Source organism: Gigantopelta aegis, chromosome 13 (assembly GCF_016097555.1).
Source record: "Gigantopelta aegis isolate Gae_Host chromosome 13, Gae_host_genome, whole genome shotgun sequence".
Lineage (NCBI taxonomy): Eukaryota > Metazoa > Mollusca > Gastropoda > Neomphalida > Peltospiridae > Gigantopelta > Gigantopelta aegis.
In genome coordinates this window covers 24265533-24278913 of record NC_054711.1, presented here as the reverse complement: position 1 = coordinate 24278913, position 13381 = coordinate 24265533, and the positions used below count along the sequence as shown (strand labels likewise).

Here is a 13381-nt window from a genome sequence, read left to right as displayed (position 1 = left end):
AAACATGAATGAAAACGGTACTTTAAAGAAAGTTGGCGGTATGCGAGGTTGGCGTTAAATCGGGGGGGGGGGGCAATAAATCGAGGATACACTGTATAAAGAAAACAAACAAACAAAGTTGTAGGTGATCATCTCAGAGGTTTCATGCCTGTTCCAATGATTGCCTACATATATGTGGATAATGTGACCGAAGTGTATCAGTAGATGGACAAACCAACAGACAAGGGTTCTAATGTTGCTGGGTACTTAATGCCAGCAAGATTAACTACTGACTTGGAAAAAAACAGCTATGATTTCCATGTTGACTTTATAAAGTTTGGTTTGTTTGTGACAGAACTAGAACACATTGATTAATTAATCATTGGCTATTGGGTGTCAAACATTTTGTAATTCTGACTCGTAGTCATCAGAGGAAACCTGTTACATTTTTCCTAATGCAGAAAGGGATCTTTTATATACACTTTTCCACAGACAGGAAAGCACATACCATGGACTTTGACCAGTTGTAGTACACTGGTTGGAATGAGAAAAAACCCAATCAGTTGAATGGATCCACCGAGGTGATTCAATCCTGTGATGCAAGCACCTCAAGCAAACACTCAACTGACAGAGCTATAAATCCCGCTGCAAGTTGACTTTATAAAGTAAAGTTTGTTTTATTTAACGATGCCACTAGAGCACATTGATTTTTTTAATCTTATCATTGGCTATTGGATGTCAAACATATGGTCATTCTGACAGTTTTTTAGAGGAAACCCTCTGTCGCAACATAGGCTACTCTTTTACAACAGGCAGCAAGGGATCTTTTATTTGTGCTTCCCACAGGCAGGATAGCACAAACCATGGCCTTTGTTGAACCAGTTATGGATCACTGGTTAGTGCAAGTGGTTTACACCTACCCATTGAGCCTTGCAGAGCACTCACTCAGGGTTTGGAGTCGGTATCTGGATAAAAAATCCCATGCCTCAACTGGGATCCGAACCCAGTACCTACCAGCCTGTAGACCCGATGGCCTAACCACGACGCCACCGAGGCCGGTGTCATCTATACTTACATCAGGTTCAGGATTAGCGACGACTTTGCCTTCAAAGCTGACATCCTCTCCCTCGTTGACGGTGATGAAGTGAGGTCTCTCTACAAAGGTTGGTGGAATTGCTTCAACTTCTTCTTTGGCAACTTCTACAACTTCTTCTGGAGCTGAACAAAGTTAAATCAGCAGGTTTAAGAAAAAAGAATTATGGTTTTTAAAAATATACACAAATACATAAATATGAGATAACATAATGCAGACATAAACTAACTTGAGGTACATACATGTAACATAACATAATATAACATACATGTAACATAACATAATATAACATACATATAAAATAACATATTATAATGCTGACTTACAAAATACACAATTAAAGCAAGTATTTAACAGAATATATTTCTGCAAACAAAAACTATAAAAAGATGACATTGATATATATCTTTACAAAACTTCTTTTAAAAGTTTGTTTTTAGATATAATAAAAAGAAAAATTACCACCATGACATTAAATATGTGTGGATTATTTATTTCTTGTAATATGTATCAGATATAAATATAGAGCTTAACACAAAACAGGTTCATTAAAACATCCTTTTTGAAATTTATGTACAATTTAAAATCTTTAACAAATTTATTTATGAAATAAAACATATTTAAATACCCATGAAAACAATCACTTTATTTCAAAAACACAAAAAAATCACTTTTTATTTGTTTTACTGAAAACAAAATTGCTATACGTGCATGTATCAGAAACACATCTAGACTTGTATATTAAATAACATTTATTAATGCATTTATAAGATTCAGATATATCACACTGAAAATGCAGAAAAAGATCAAGCAGACTGAATAAAAATTGAATGCAGAAGTCTTCAGAAATGCTCAAGCAATTTAAAAATGGTTGCAGTGCAAAAGCTCAAAATGTCAATTAGACTGCAAGCAAAATCACTATTTCTATTTTTTTGGTTAATATCTCCCTCTACAGTATATGTTGTTTTTTTTTTTTTTTTTTTAACATAACAATCTTGCCAGTTATTTATTCAACATTTAAAAAAGATTAAAATGAATGTTTAGCAAACTAATATTGTTTTGATCAAAATTTAGCAAGCTATAAATGTAGTTAATTAATTAAATATAAAAAAATTAATCATGTTAAAAACAGGAAACAACATTCAGGTTACAATATTTCCACTGTATCACTTTCACAATGACATCAAAATTAGTTATTTCATATTTCATATAAGAATATTTTTCTTAGTTCAGAGTAGGTATTAGTTTTGTCAAAAAAGTTGAACATAATTTAAAATACTACTTTCTAAAAATCACCTTCGACGATCAAACTGGCCATCACTGATGCAACACCACACTCGTTTTTAGCCACTACAATATATTTCCCAGCATCCTCGGGATAAATCTCATTAATATAAAGCATACACAAATCGTCTTCTTGTGTAATAAGAAACTCCTCTGATGATTCGATAATTTCCGTGTCTTTAAACCATGTGACATCTGGAATGGGGTGACCTATGACACGGCACACCAATCTAGCATCTCCTCCATCGACTGTGATCATGTTTTCGAGAGTTTGCGTAAATTCTGGCTTAAAATCTTTGGCAGCTTCGTCTACTTCAGATATAAGGGAGTCAAAAGGATCTGCAGAAAAATTTATATTCCTAGGTTTTTTTCTCTCTCACAAATGCATGCATAACATTTCAAAGTATCTAAACATGCATGAACTGAATGTAGCATACCACACAAACAAATATAGCATACAAATTAAACAATGCATGGAAATGTATAGTCCGTCCCAGCCTCCATGAACAATGTTTTTTGAAAATAATTTTAGTTTGATTTGATGTAAGAAATGTTGTTTTGTTTTTTTTGGAAATAACCAAAACCCACTATTTTTGTGTGCAATTCAGAAAACAATCAGCTCAGAAAGAAATATAAACGGTGCTCCCTGTGGGAAGGACTATAATAAATTTCAACAATAATTCTGTTTACTTTTCAAGCTTACATGCATCATAATATTAATAAGTTTTGGTTGTTAAAAACAAACAATTGCGTATTCAATATATCGCATGTCACACATTAATGGGTGCAAAAGAAAATGAGTTTTTAAAATTGATTTTGTGGGACAAATATGATAAATTACTAACTGGCTTTAAGTTACATGTAATTGGACATGAGTCCTGAATTAATTACTACATACATGTAACAGCAAAAGATGTGAAAAATTAACTGGTGCAAAAAACAAGTCATGTGATTTCATTAACCACCACCAAAGGGGGAAAAAGAATCTTTGTTAATTTAATATCACCTAACACATTGTTTAATCAGTGGATATTAGAGTTGGAAAGGAAAGGGATGTTTGTTAAATATCACCTCAGCACACTGTTTAATCAGTGGCTATTAGGAAAGGAAAGGAATGTTTGTTTAAAGACACCCCAGCACACTGTTTAATCAGTGGCTATTAGGAAAGGAAAGGGATGTTTGTTAAATATCACCTCAGCACACTGTTTAATCAGTGGCTATTAGGAAAGGAAAGGAATGTTTGTTTAATGACACCCCAGCACACTGTTTAATCAGTGGCTATTAGGAAAGGAAAGGAATGTTTGTTTAAAGACACCTCAACACATTGTTTAATCAGTGGCTATTAGGAAAGGAAAGGAATGTTTGTTAAATATCACCTCAGCACACTGTTTAATCAGTGGCTATTAGGAAAGGAAAGGAATGTTTGTTTAATGACACCTCAGCACACTGTTTAATCAGTGGCTATTAGGAAAGGAAAGGAATGTTTGTTTAAAGACACCCCAGCACACTGTTTAATCAGTGGTTATTAGGAAAGGAAAGGAATGTTTGTATAATGACAGCCAACAAAGAATCCATTTTTTATTTAATGATGCACTCAGCGAACTTTAATTATGTTTATCTGGCATCAAAATTAACAAAATAAAAAATATTTTTTAATGTTTATAAAACATTAAATGATTCAAATATTTTCTCATAAACCTGTAATAAAACCCACCTTTTTGCCCTAATTTAAAAAAAAATATTATCTCTTAAATTTTTTATTCTACAACTCCCAGAATAAATTAAACAATGAACTACATGTATTTATTGTGTCAAGATTCACAAAAATATATATTTTAGTTAGCACATGAAAAGATCTCTGCGTCTGACAAGGTTAAAGCTTACAGCAGGAAGAGAGGCTCTAGGAGAAAAGTGCAACCCTTCTTGAGCATTTAATTACCCTGATATTAAATCAGTGTATAACAAATTCATATTTTTTAAAGTTGAACCCTTGTTAACCCCAACTGCCAAAACATACATGGACATTGTTATACCCAGGAGGAATACGCATACATAGATTATATTTATTGAAACCTGACATATATTATGCACACAACACACTTTCTTTATGCTTAACAAAAAGACTACAGTCAAACCAGTCTGAAAAGCTATTATATGCAGGCATCCATTTTACAGAGGTAAAACTCATGCAGTAATACAGTACATACACCAACAATAAAGTCAACTAGACATAGGTGGTCAGCTAGAACATTTCCAGTCTGTTTCTCTGATTGCCTGTGTAGTTGGTGTGACCAGCATTCAAACAGCTGAATTCATCAACAACTGAGGGTTCTAGTTCTTGTGTTTCTAGGTAATTACAGATATACTGGTGTGTCCAGCTGGGGTAAAAACAGCTGTATGCACCAACAATGGACGGTTCTAGATGTTGTTGAGTAATTACAGATATACTAGAGTGTCCAGCTGGGGTAAAAACAGCTGTATGCACCAAAAACTGAGGGTTTTAGATGTTGTTGAGTAATTACAGATATACTGGAGTGTCCAGCTGGGGTAAAAACAGCTGTATGCAACAAAAACTGAGGGTTGTAGATGTTGTTGAGTAATTACAGATATACTGGAGTGTCCAGCTGGGGTAAAAACAGCTGTATGCACCAAAAACTGAGGGTTGTAGATGTTGTTGAGTAATTACAGATACACTGCAGTGTCCAGCTGGGGTAAAAACAGCTGTATGCAACAAAAACTGAGGGTTGTAGATATTGTTGAGTAATTACAGATATACTGGAGTGTCCAGCTGGGGGTAAAAACAGCTGTATGCAACAAAAACTGAGGGTTGTAGATGTTGTTGAGTAATTACAGATATACTGGAGTGTCCAGCTGGGGTAAAAACAGCTGTATGCACCAAAAACTGAGGGTTGTAGATGTTGTTGAGTAATTACAGATACACTGCAGTGTCCAGCTGGGGTAAAAACAGCTGTATGCAACAAAAACTGAGGGTTGTAGATATTGTTGAGTAATTACAGATATACTGGAGTGTCCAGCTGGGGGTAAAAACAGGTGTATGTACCAAAAACTGAGAGTTGTAGATGTTGTTGAGTAATTACAGATATACTGGAGTGTCCAGCTGGGGTAAACACAGCTGTATGCACCAAAAACTGAGGATTGTAGATGTTGTTGAGTAATTACAGATATACTGGAGTGTCCAGCTGGGGGTAAAAACAGGTGTATGCGCCAAAAACTGAGGATTGCAGATGTTGTTGAGTAATTACAGATATACTGGAGTGTCCAGCTGGGGGTAAAAACAGGTGTATGCACCAAAAACTGAGGATTGCAGATGTTGTTGAGTAATTACAGATATACTGATGTGTCCAGCTGGGGTAAAAACAGCTGTATGCACCAAAAACTGAGAGTTGTAGATGTTGTTGAGTAATTACAGATATACTGGAGTGTCCAGCTGGGGTAAAAACAGCTGTATGCACCAAAAACTGAGAGTTGTAGATGTTGTTGAGTAATTACAGATATACTGGAGTGTCCAGCTGGGGTAAAAACAGCTGTATGCACCAAAAACTGAGGGTTGTAGATGTTGTTGAGCAAATACAGATATACTGATGTGTCCAACTGGGGTTATTACCAACTACAAGAAACCAACCATAGGTTGCTAGTTGTCTTCATCATTGTGTTGTGTACTGCATGTGATTGACAGAGCTAGAGGATGCATGGTCACAAGAGACAAGCGCCTGCCATGGCTGAAGGGACAAGAAGCAGGATGTAGAGATAGACAGAAAAAAAAGTTCAAAAACAGGAGGAGCTGTTAGATTATGCAGAAATGAGATGAAAATCAAAGGAAAGAGAGGATAAGGGGAAGTCGGATATAAAAGCCACCACACACACACACACAAAAACCCCACCATAGTTTTTGGTCAAATCTGTTGACAGGAGATGTAAAGTTGGAATTGCTAGTCAGATCAGATATCAGTTGCCACGACAACACACTACATGTATATTTGATGCTGATGCACCACATGCTAGTGATACACAAACCTGCTGTGGGTAGCACCACTGTTTCTTCAATTTCACGTCTTTCCTCGTCAGAAACGACTTCTTTTTCTTCTTCTGCAAACAAGTCATTATATTAGTGGTATTCCCTTAGTTAAGAAAAGAAACACGGGTATAAGGCTGACCAATGTAATTAGTGAAATGTTGGATTTGTACCCAGTACATCACCAGAGAAGGAAGAAAGGAAATGTTTTACTTAACAACACACTCATGGGAAGAAAAATAATGTGCATGGTTAAATAAAGATATTCTAGAGACAAAGTTTGATTTGTTTAATGACACCACAAGAACTCATTTTGTAATCATCATACATGTATGTTGGATGTCAAACATTTGAAATATAGTCTTAGAGAGGAAACTTGCTACATTTTTCAATTAGCACCAAGGGATCTTTTGTATGCATATTCCTACAGTGAAGACAGCAAATACAATGACCGTTGATATACCAGCTATGGAGCACTGGTTGGAATAGGAAAACCCCCACCCACTTGTGATATATCAGTTGTGGGGTAAACAAAATGTCTGGAATGGGAAAAAGACATACCTGATGTCAGTCTCTCCTTTTCAGACAGTTCTTCCTCTTTGCTAGTATCAGGAGATGGGCCTAAACAAATACACAGAAATGCATATATTATAATACGTTATCACTAAAAGATCTATTTACAACTGAAAAATAGACAAAATAATTAGACATGATTTAAAGTGCATACAACAAATTAAAATAATTTCAAAACATAGGAAAGTTAAAGTTGATAAAAAAAAAAAAAAATCAGATTCAAATGTAAATTTGATTTTTCAAAAATACAAATAAATTATATTTAAATATATTTTAATATTATATAATATCATAAACAATAATTAAAAAAAACCCTATGTGTTTTATTATAAAATGTCATGGGATAGGGTGGGGAGACTATCACTCGGTAAAAAACACCAATAAGGATGGGAGGGCTGACACTATTGGAAAACCATATCTACATGTAGAAGGGATTCACATGGTGAGCTGCTATCACAAAAAGTCTTAAAAAACTGAGTTGGAACAAATTCACTCATAAGACTAAATCTATAGTTAAAAGTATTTAGTTTTACATAAACATGAATACAAATTATTCAAAAATATAATATGAAAGTTGTTACTTGATTTTTGTAGAAAGGCCAAAACAATTCACCAATGTAAGAACAAGATTTGTATCACATGATCATGAATGACAATGTTAATAATAGAAATAATAACTGCAGTATAAAATATGTTAATAATTAATCTTGAAATACTGACTGCAGTATAAAATAAAACTTCACCATGTAAACCCAGTTCAGTGAAGGGTAAATATATTACTCTATGTGCAGCACACAGACATAAAAATAATAAAAAAATTATATACATTAATACACATACCACTCAATATATACTGGATAAATAAATTAATACACATACGACTGAGTAAATAAAATTAATATACTAACTGCTTGACTATCACTCACAATATATATAATAATAGTCACATGACAACACCAATCTATCATTATCACTTGCTATATCACCAAATGCAATATCTTGACATAAAAATTAAATAAAATCAGTATATACTAAAAATAACAAGCCCTATTGTTATTTACGTATACAATATACACATATATATTTTGATTATATAAATATTAATTGCAGTTGGTATATGATGTACAGGTATATGTTTGTGTAATCTTTCACCCTCTCTGATAGTTTAGACTTTCCAAGATGACTGGGAGAGTCTAAGGTTGAGATAAAGGGGTGAAATAGGATTACGTAATGAGCTTATCGTTCTCAAACATAATGCCTGCAAATATAAAACATTTATTAAAACAAAATGAAAATTATAAATGATCATAAAAATATACAATCAAAAAATAAAATAAGAAATTGTTAAAAACATTGAATGTTGCTAAATATTTGAAATGACAAAAAAACATGTTTACTATAATACAGTGAAACCCCTCCAAAACGGACACCCTTGGGACCCAGACAAGAGTCTGGTTTTAACAGGGATCCGGTGTACAGAGGTTAAGTTCTGTCCAGGTTTTCAGGAATTCCAGTTTACAGAGAGTCTGGTCTGGAAAGGTTTCACTGTATAACTAAAAATTAAACAACTCAACACTCACAAAAAGAAAAGAAAAAAAAAAAAGCAGAAAGAAACTGACAAAAATACTGTAACTTTCACAAAATATATATGTTTTATCATTTATATATTTAGCCTTCTAAAATATATAATTATGGGACAAGTAATGGATTATAAATTAAGTCATAAAACAATCCACATCATTATTAAAGAGAAGTAGTTAAAACACTTAATATTTTTAGAACCAACAAATCAAGATAATTATTTCATACCTGTATTTAAATTATTAAAATAACAGAGAATCTTTATTAAATCCAGGTATAAAAGATTAAATACTAAACTTTTATAATGTAAATAAGGCAATCTGAATGTGGCTTGACACTATTATCTAGAGAAATTAGGTTTGATACATGTTACATCAGTTATCAATTAGCACTTTACATTTTTCAAGGATTTGTACTAAATCATTCAAACCTCTGGCACTAGGCTGGAATAGTAAGGATATTTCTAGATAAATTTATCCCTCTGAATCCAGTGAAACAAAGTAAGTACCCTATTTAGATACATATACTATAGTAACTTATATATTTGTGAAAGTTAAAAGAAATCATGCAAACAGACACAAAAACCAAAATAAAACACTAAAACATAAAATTCAGATTCTGAATATACATGCATGAACAAAAAAGACAAACTAAAAGTTAAAATGTTCTTACAAATAGTTCTAATCATATGACATGAAAATGTTATAAAATACAAGCAAAGGTTTATAACCCAAAGCAGACTCTTTATATAAAATTCAGGGCTTCTAGATTATGGTAGCCCCACTCCCATGGCTAGTGATATTCAATGCTGGGCTAGTGAATAACTACTATTGCCATGCCCGACGGCTAGTGGAAACAAAATTGTCATATGTTGCAGTTAAGTCTATTTAGTAAATATGAACATCCTGACCTCACCCCAACCCCCAATGTTAGTGTTTTTAAGCTTTATCTCCCTCTTTAGGTGACATATCTGATTATTACTATTATTTAGTAAAATTGTATTAACTTATAGTAAAATAGGGCTAGTGAATTTCTAATCGTGTCTAGTAAATTTTTAAAATCAATGATCCCATGGCTAGTGGATTTTTAAAAAATTCTAGAAGCCCTGAAATTATATTAAATAACATATTATTGCCAAACATTGGGTAATTAAAACCTCTGCTATAAATTGTGAATAATGAAAGAAAAAAAAAAAAAATCCTTTTTGAAACAAAAATGGGCTAACATAAATTGTTAAATAAAATGGTGGAACTATGAATTCTCTATTAAAAAAAAAAAAAAAGCAACAAAAACTTGAAAAGACAAACACAGAAGAATTAATCCATGTTAAGACAAATGCGTATGGATGAAGTAAAACTCAGCCAGGGGTGAGAATATTTTAAACATTTACTAAATAAAGTTCATTGCATTTGTTTTAACAAAACAAGAAAAAAAAAAAAAATCAGATATTTATAATTTTTTAATTAAATGAAAAAATGAAAAAAAAAAAAATCAGATGAAAAAAATAATTCTTTTTCTTAATGTGTGCATAACAAAATATTTAGCTAAAGCTTTGCTTCAAACACACAAACAAAAAACACATACACAAATATACAAGTTGGCATATAGCAAGTAGTATTTCAGCCTCATTAAGTGACAAACAATGCTAAAGCATTTGTCATAAAAATACCTCTAACTGTGTCCACGTCGCTCATTGGCTGTTGCACTGACTCTACTAAAATATCCTGAGATTTTGACAATTTTCCAACAAAGGTTTCTACTTTTGGAATTTCTTCAGTAACTGAACATGGAATTTCATCAGTAAATGCATGCAAGACGTGCTGACCAGAAGTAACTTTACTAGATTCAACCAAAATGTCTGAAATGTCTTTATCTTTAATTTGTTCAGTAATGTCTACTGCTTCTTCAGCTGGTTTAGGTGTTTCTTCTTCCTTAATCGTTATTTCCTCCTCGACATCTTGGGGCACTACATCTTCAGGCTTTTCAGCAGAAACCTCAGTGACTACTTCTTCCACAGATGGTGTTTCTTCTTCCTTAATCGTTATTTCCTCCTCGACATCTTGAGGCACTACATCTTGAGGCTTTTCAACAGAAACCTCAGTGACTACTTCTTCCACAGTCGGTATTTCGTCTTCTTTAATTGTTATTTCCTCCTCGACATCTTGGGGCACTACATCTTCAGGCTTTTCAACAGAAACCTCAGTGACTACTTCCGCCACAGTTGGTGTTTCTTCTTCTTCAACAGTTATTTCCTCCTTTACATCCTGGGGAATAACCTCTTCCACAATTTCCTCAGTGACTACTTCTTCCACGGATGGTATTTCTTCTTCTTTAATCATTATTTCCTCCTCAACATCTTGAGGCACTACATCTTCAGGCTTTTCAACAGAAACCTCAGTGACTACTTCCTCCACAGTTGGTATTTCGTATTCTTTAATTGTTATTTCCTCCTCGACATCTTGGGGCACTACATCTTCAGGCTTTTCAACAGAAACCTCAGTGACTACTTCATCCACAGTGGGTGTTTCTTCTTCTTCAACAGTTATTTCCTCCTCGACATCTTGGGGCACTACATCTTCAGGCTTTTCAACAGAAACCTCAGTGATTACTTCCTCCACAGTTGGTGTTTCTTCTTCTTCAACAGTTATTTCCTCCTCGACATCTTGGGGCACTACATCTTCAGGCTTTTCAACAGAAACCTCAGTGACTACTTCCTCCACAGTTGGTGTTTCTTCTTCTTCAACAGTTATTTCCTTCTTTACATCCTGGGGAATAACCTCTTCCACAATTTCCTCAGTGACTACTTCTTCCACGGATGGTATTTCTTCTTCTTTAATCATTATTTCCTCCTCAACATCTTGAGGCACTACATCTTCAGGCTTTTCAACAGAAACCTCAGTGACTACTTCCTCCACAGTCGGTATTTCGTCTTCTTTAATTGTTATTTCCTCCTCAACATCTTGGGGCACTACATCTTCAGGCTTTTCAACAGAAACCTCAGTGACTACGTCCTCCACAGTGGGTGTTTCTTCTTCTTCAACAGTTATTTCCTCCTCGACATCTTGGGGCACTACATCTTCAGGCTTTTCAACAGAAACCTCAGTGACTACTTCCTCCACAGTTGGTGTTTCTTCTTCTTCAACAGTTATTTCCTTCTTTACATCCTGGGGAATAACCTCTTCCACAATTTCCTCAGTGACTACTTCTTCCACGGATGGTATTTCTTCTTCTTTAATCATTATTTCCTCCTCAACATCTTGAGGCACTACATCTTCAGGCTTTTCAACAGAAACCTCAGTGACTACTTCCTCCACAGTCGGTATTTCGTCTTCTTTAATTGTTATTTCCTCCTCAACATCTTGGGGCACTACATCTTCAGGCTTTTCAACAGAAACCTCAGTGACTACGTCCTCCACAGTGGGTGTTTCTTCTTCTTCAACAGTTATTTCCTCCTCGACATCTTGGGGCACTACATCTTCAGGCTTTTCAACAGAAACCTCAGTGACTACTTCCTCCACAGTTGGTGTTTCTTCTTCAACAGTTATTTCCTCCTTTACATCCTGGGGAATAACCTCTTCCACAATTTCCTCAGTGACTACTTCTTCCACGGATGGTATTTCTTCTTCTTTAATCATTATTTCCTCCTCAACATCTTGAGGCACTACATCTTCAGGCTTTTCAACAGAAACCTCAGTGACTACTTCCTCCACAGTTGGTATTTCGTATTCTTTAATTGTTATTTCCTCCTCGACATCTTGGGGCACTACATCTTCAGGCTTTTCAACAGAAACCTCAGTGACTACGTCCTCCACAGTTGGTGTTTCTTCTTCTTCAACAGTTATTTCCTCCTTTACAACCTGGGGAATAACCTCTTCCTGAATTTCCCCAGTGACTACTTCTTCTTCAGGAATCTGTGGAATTTCAACCTCTTCTTTTACTTTCTCTTCTGTAACCTCAACTGTGATTTCCTCAACCTCATCAGGTTTGGTATCAATTGTTATTTCTTCTTTGAACGTTTCCTGTTCAGGAATATCTGGTGAGATTTCAATCTCTTCTTTGAACTTATCCTCTGTAACCTCAACTGTAATTTCTTCCATATCATGAGGCTTCTCTTCTTCCGTTACTAGAGTTACCTCCTCTTTGAAAGTGTCAATACTAGGTACAGATTCTTCAGGAATCTCTTCTGTTGGTTTTTCAGTGACAAGTGTTTCATCTTTTTCAATTTCAGTAGTTTCTTCCACGTCGTCAGTAACAACAGGGGTTATGACTTCAGTTTCCTCTGGATGAATTTCCTCAGTTATTTCCTCAGTAATAGGAACCCCTTGTTCATCAACTGAAATTGTTTTGTCAACCTCTGCTGGGGTCTCAACTGTCAGCTCTATTACTTCCTCAGTAGGTTTGTGTTCTTCCTCTTCAACAAGGGTTTCTTCATGTTCAACAACAATTGTGTCTCTATATTCAACCTCTGTGATATCAACAGGGGCAACAGTTTCTGTTTCTTGTGGCTGTATAACATCGGCTACCTGTTCTTCGGGAGATGTTTCTTTCACATCTGGTTGAACGACCTCCACCGTTTCCCTGTATTCTATCTCTGTTGTGTCTGTTGGAGCTGGGATTTCAAATTCCTGAAGTTCAGGCTGTAAATGTATTTCTTCCTTGAAAGATATTTCCTCAGTGACCTCAGAGGTGATATCAGTTTCCTTAATTTCAAACTCTGTAGTCACTTCTGTAACCTCTTCTGTCTCCTCCTCAGGTTTGGTACCAACAGTTATTTCTTCTTTGAAAGTTTCCTGTTCAAGAATCTCTGGTGTAATTTCAATTTCTTCTTTCACTTTCTC

General features: G+C 34.7%; 1 protein-coding gene across 1 annotated transcript in view; it reads right to left on the bottom strand.

The window, feature by feature from the left end:
- Positions 1-13381, bottom strand: part of LOC121387235 (titin-like) — a 481073-nt gene that overhangs the window by 218077 nt on the left and 249615 nt on the right. Inside the window, exons 89-92 of the mRNA XM_041518261.1 lie at positions 6951-7010; positions 6392-6463; positions 2369-2695; positions 1055-1197 (exon numbers count right to left, since the gene is read on the bottom strand). Coding sequence (XP_041374195.1) covers positions 1055-1197; positions 2369-2695; positions 6392-6463; positions 6951-7010 — 602 coding nt within the window. The remainder of the gene's footprint in view (positions 1-1054; positions 1198-2368; positions 2696-6391; positions 6464-6950; positions 7011-13381) is intronic.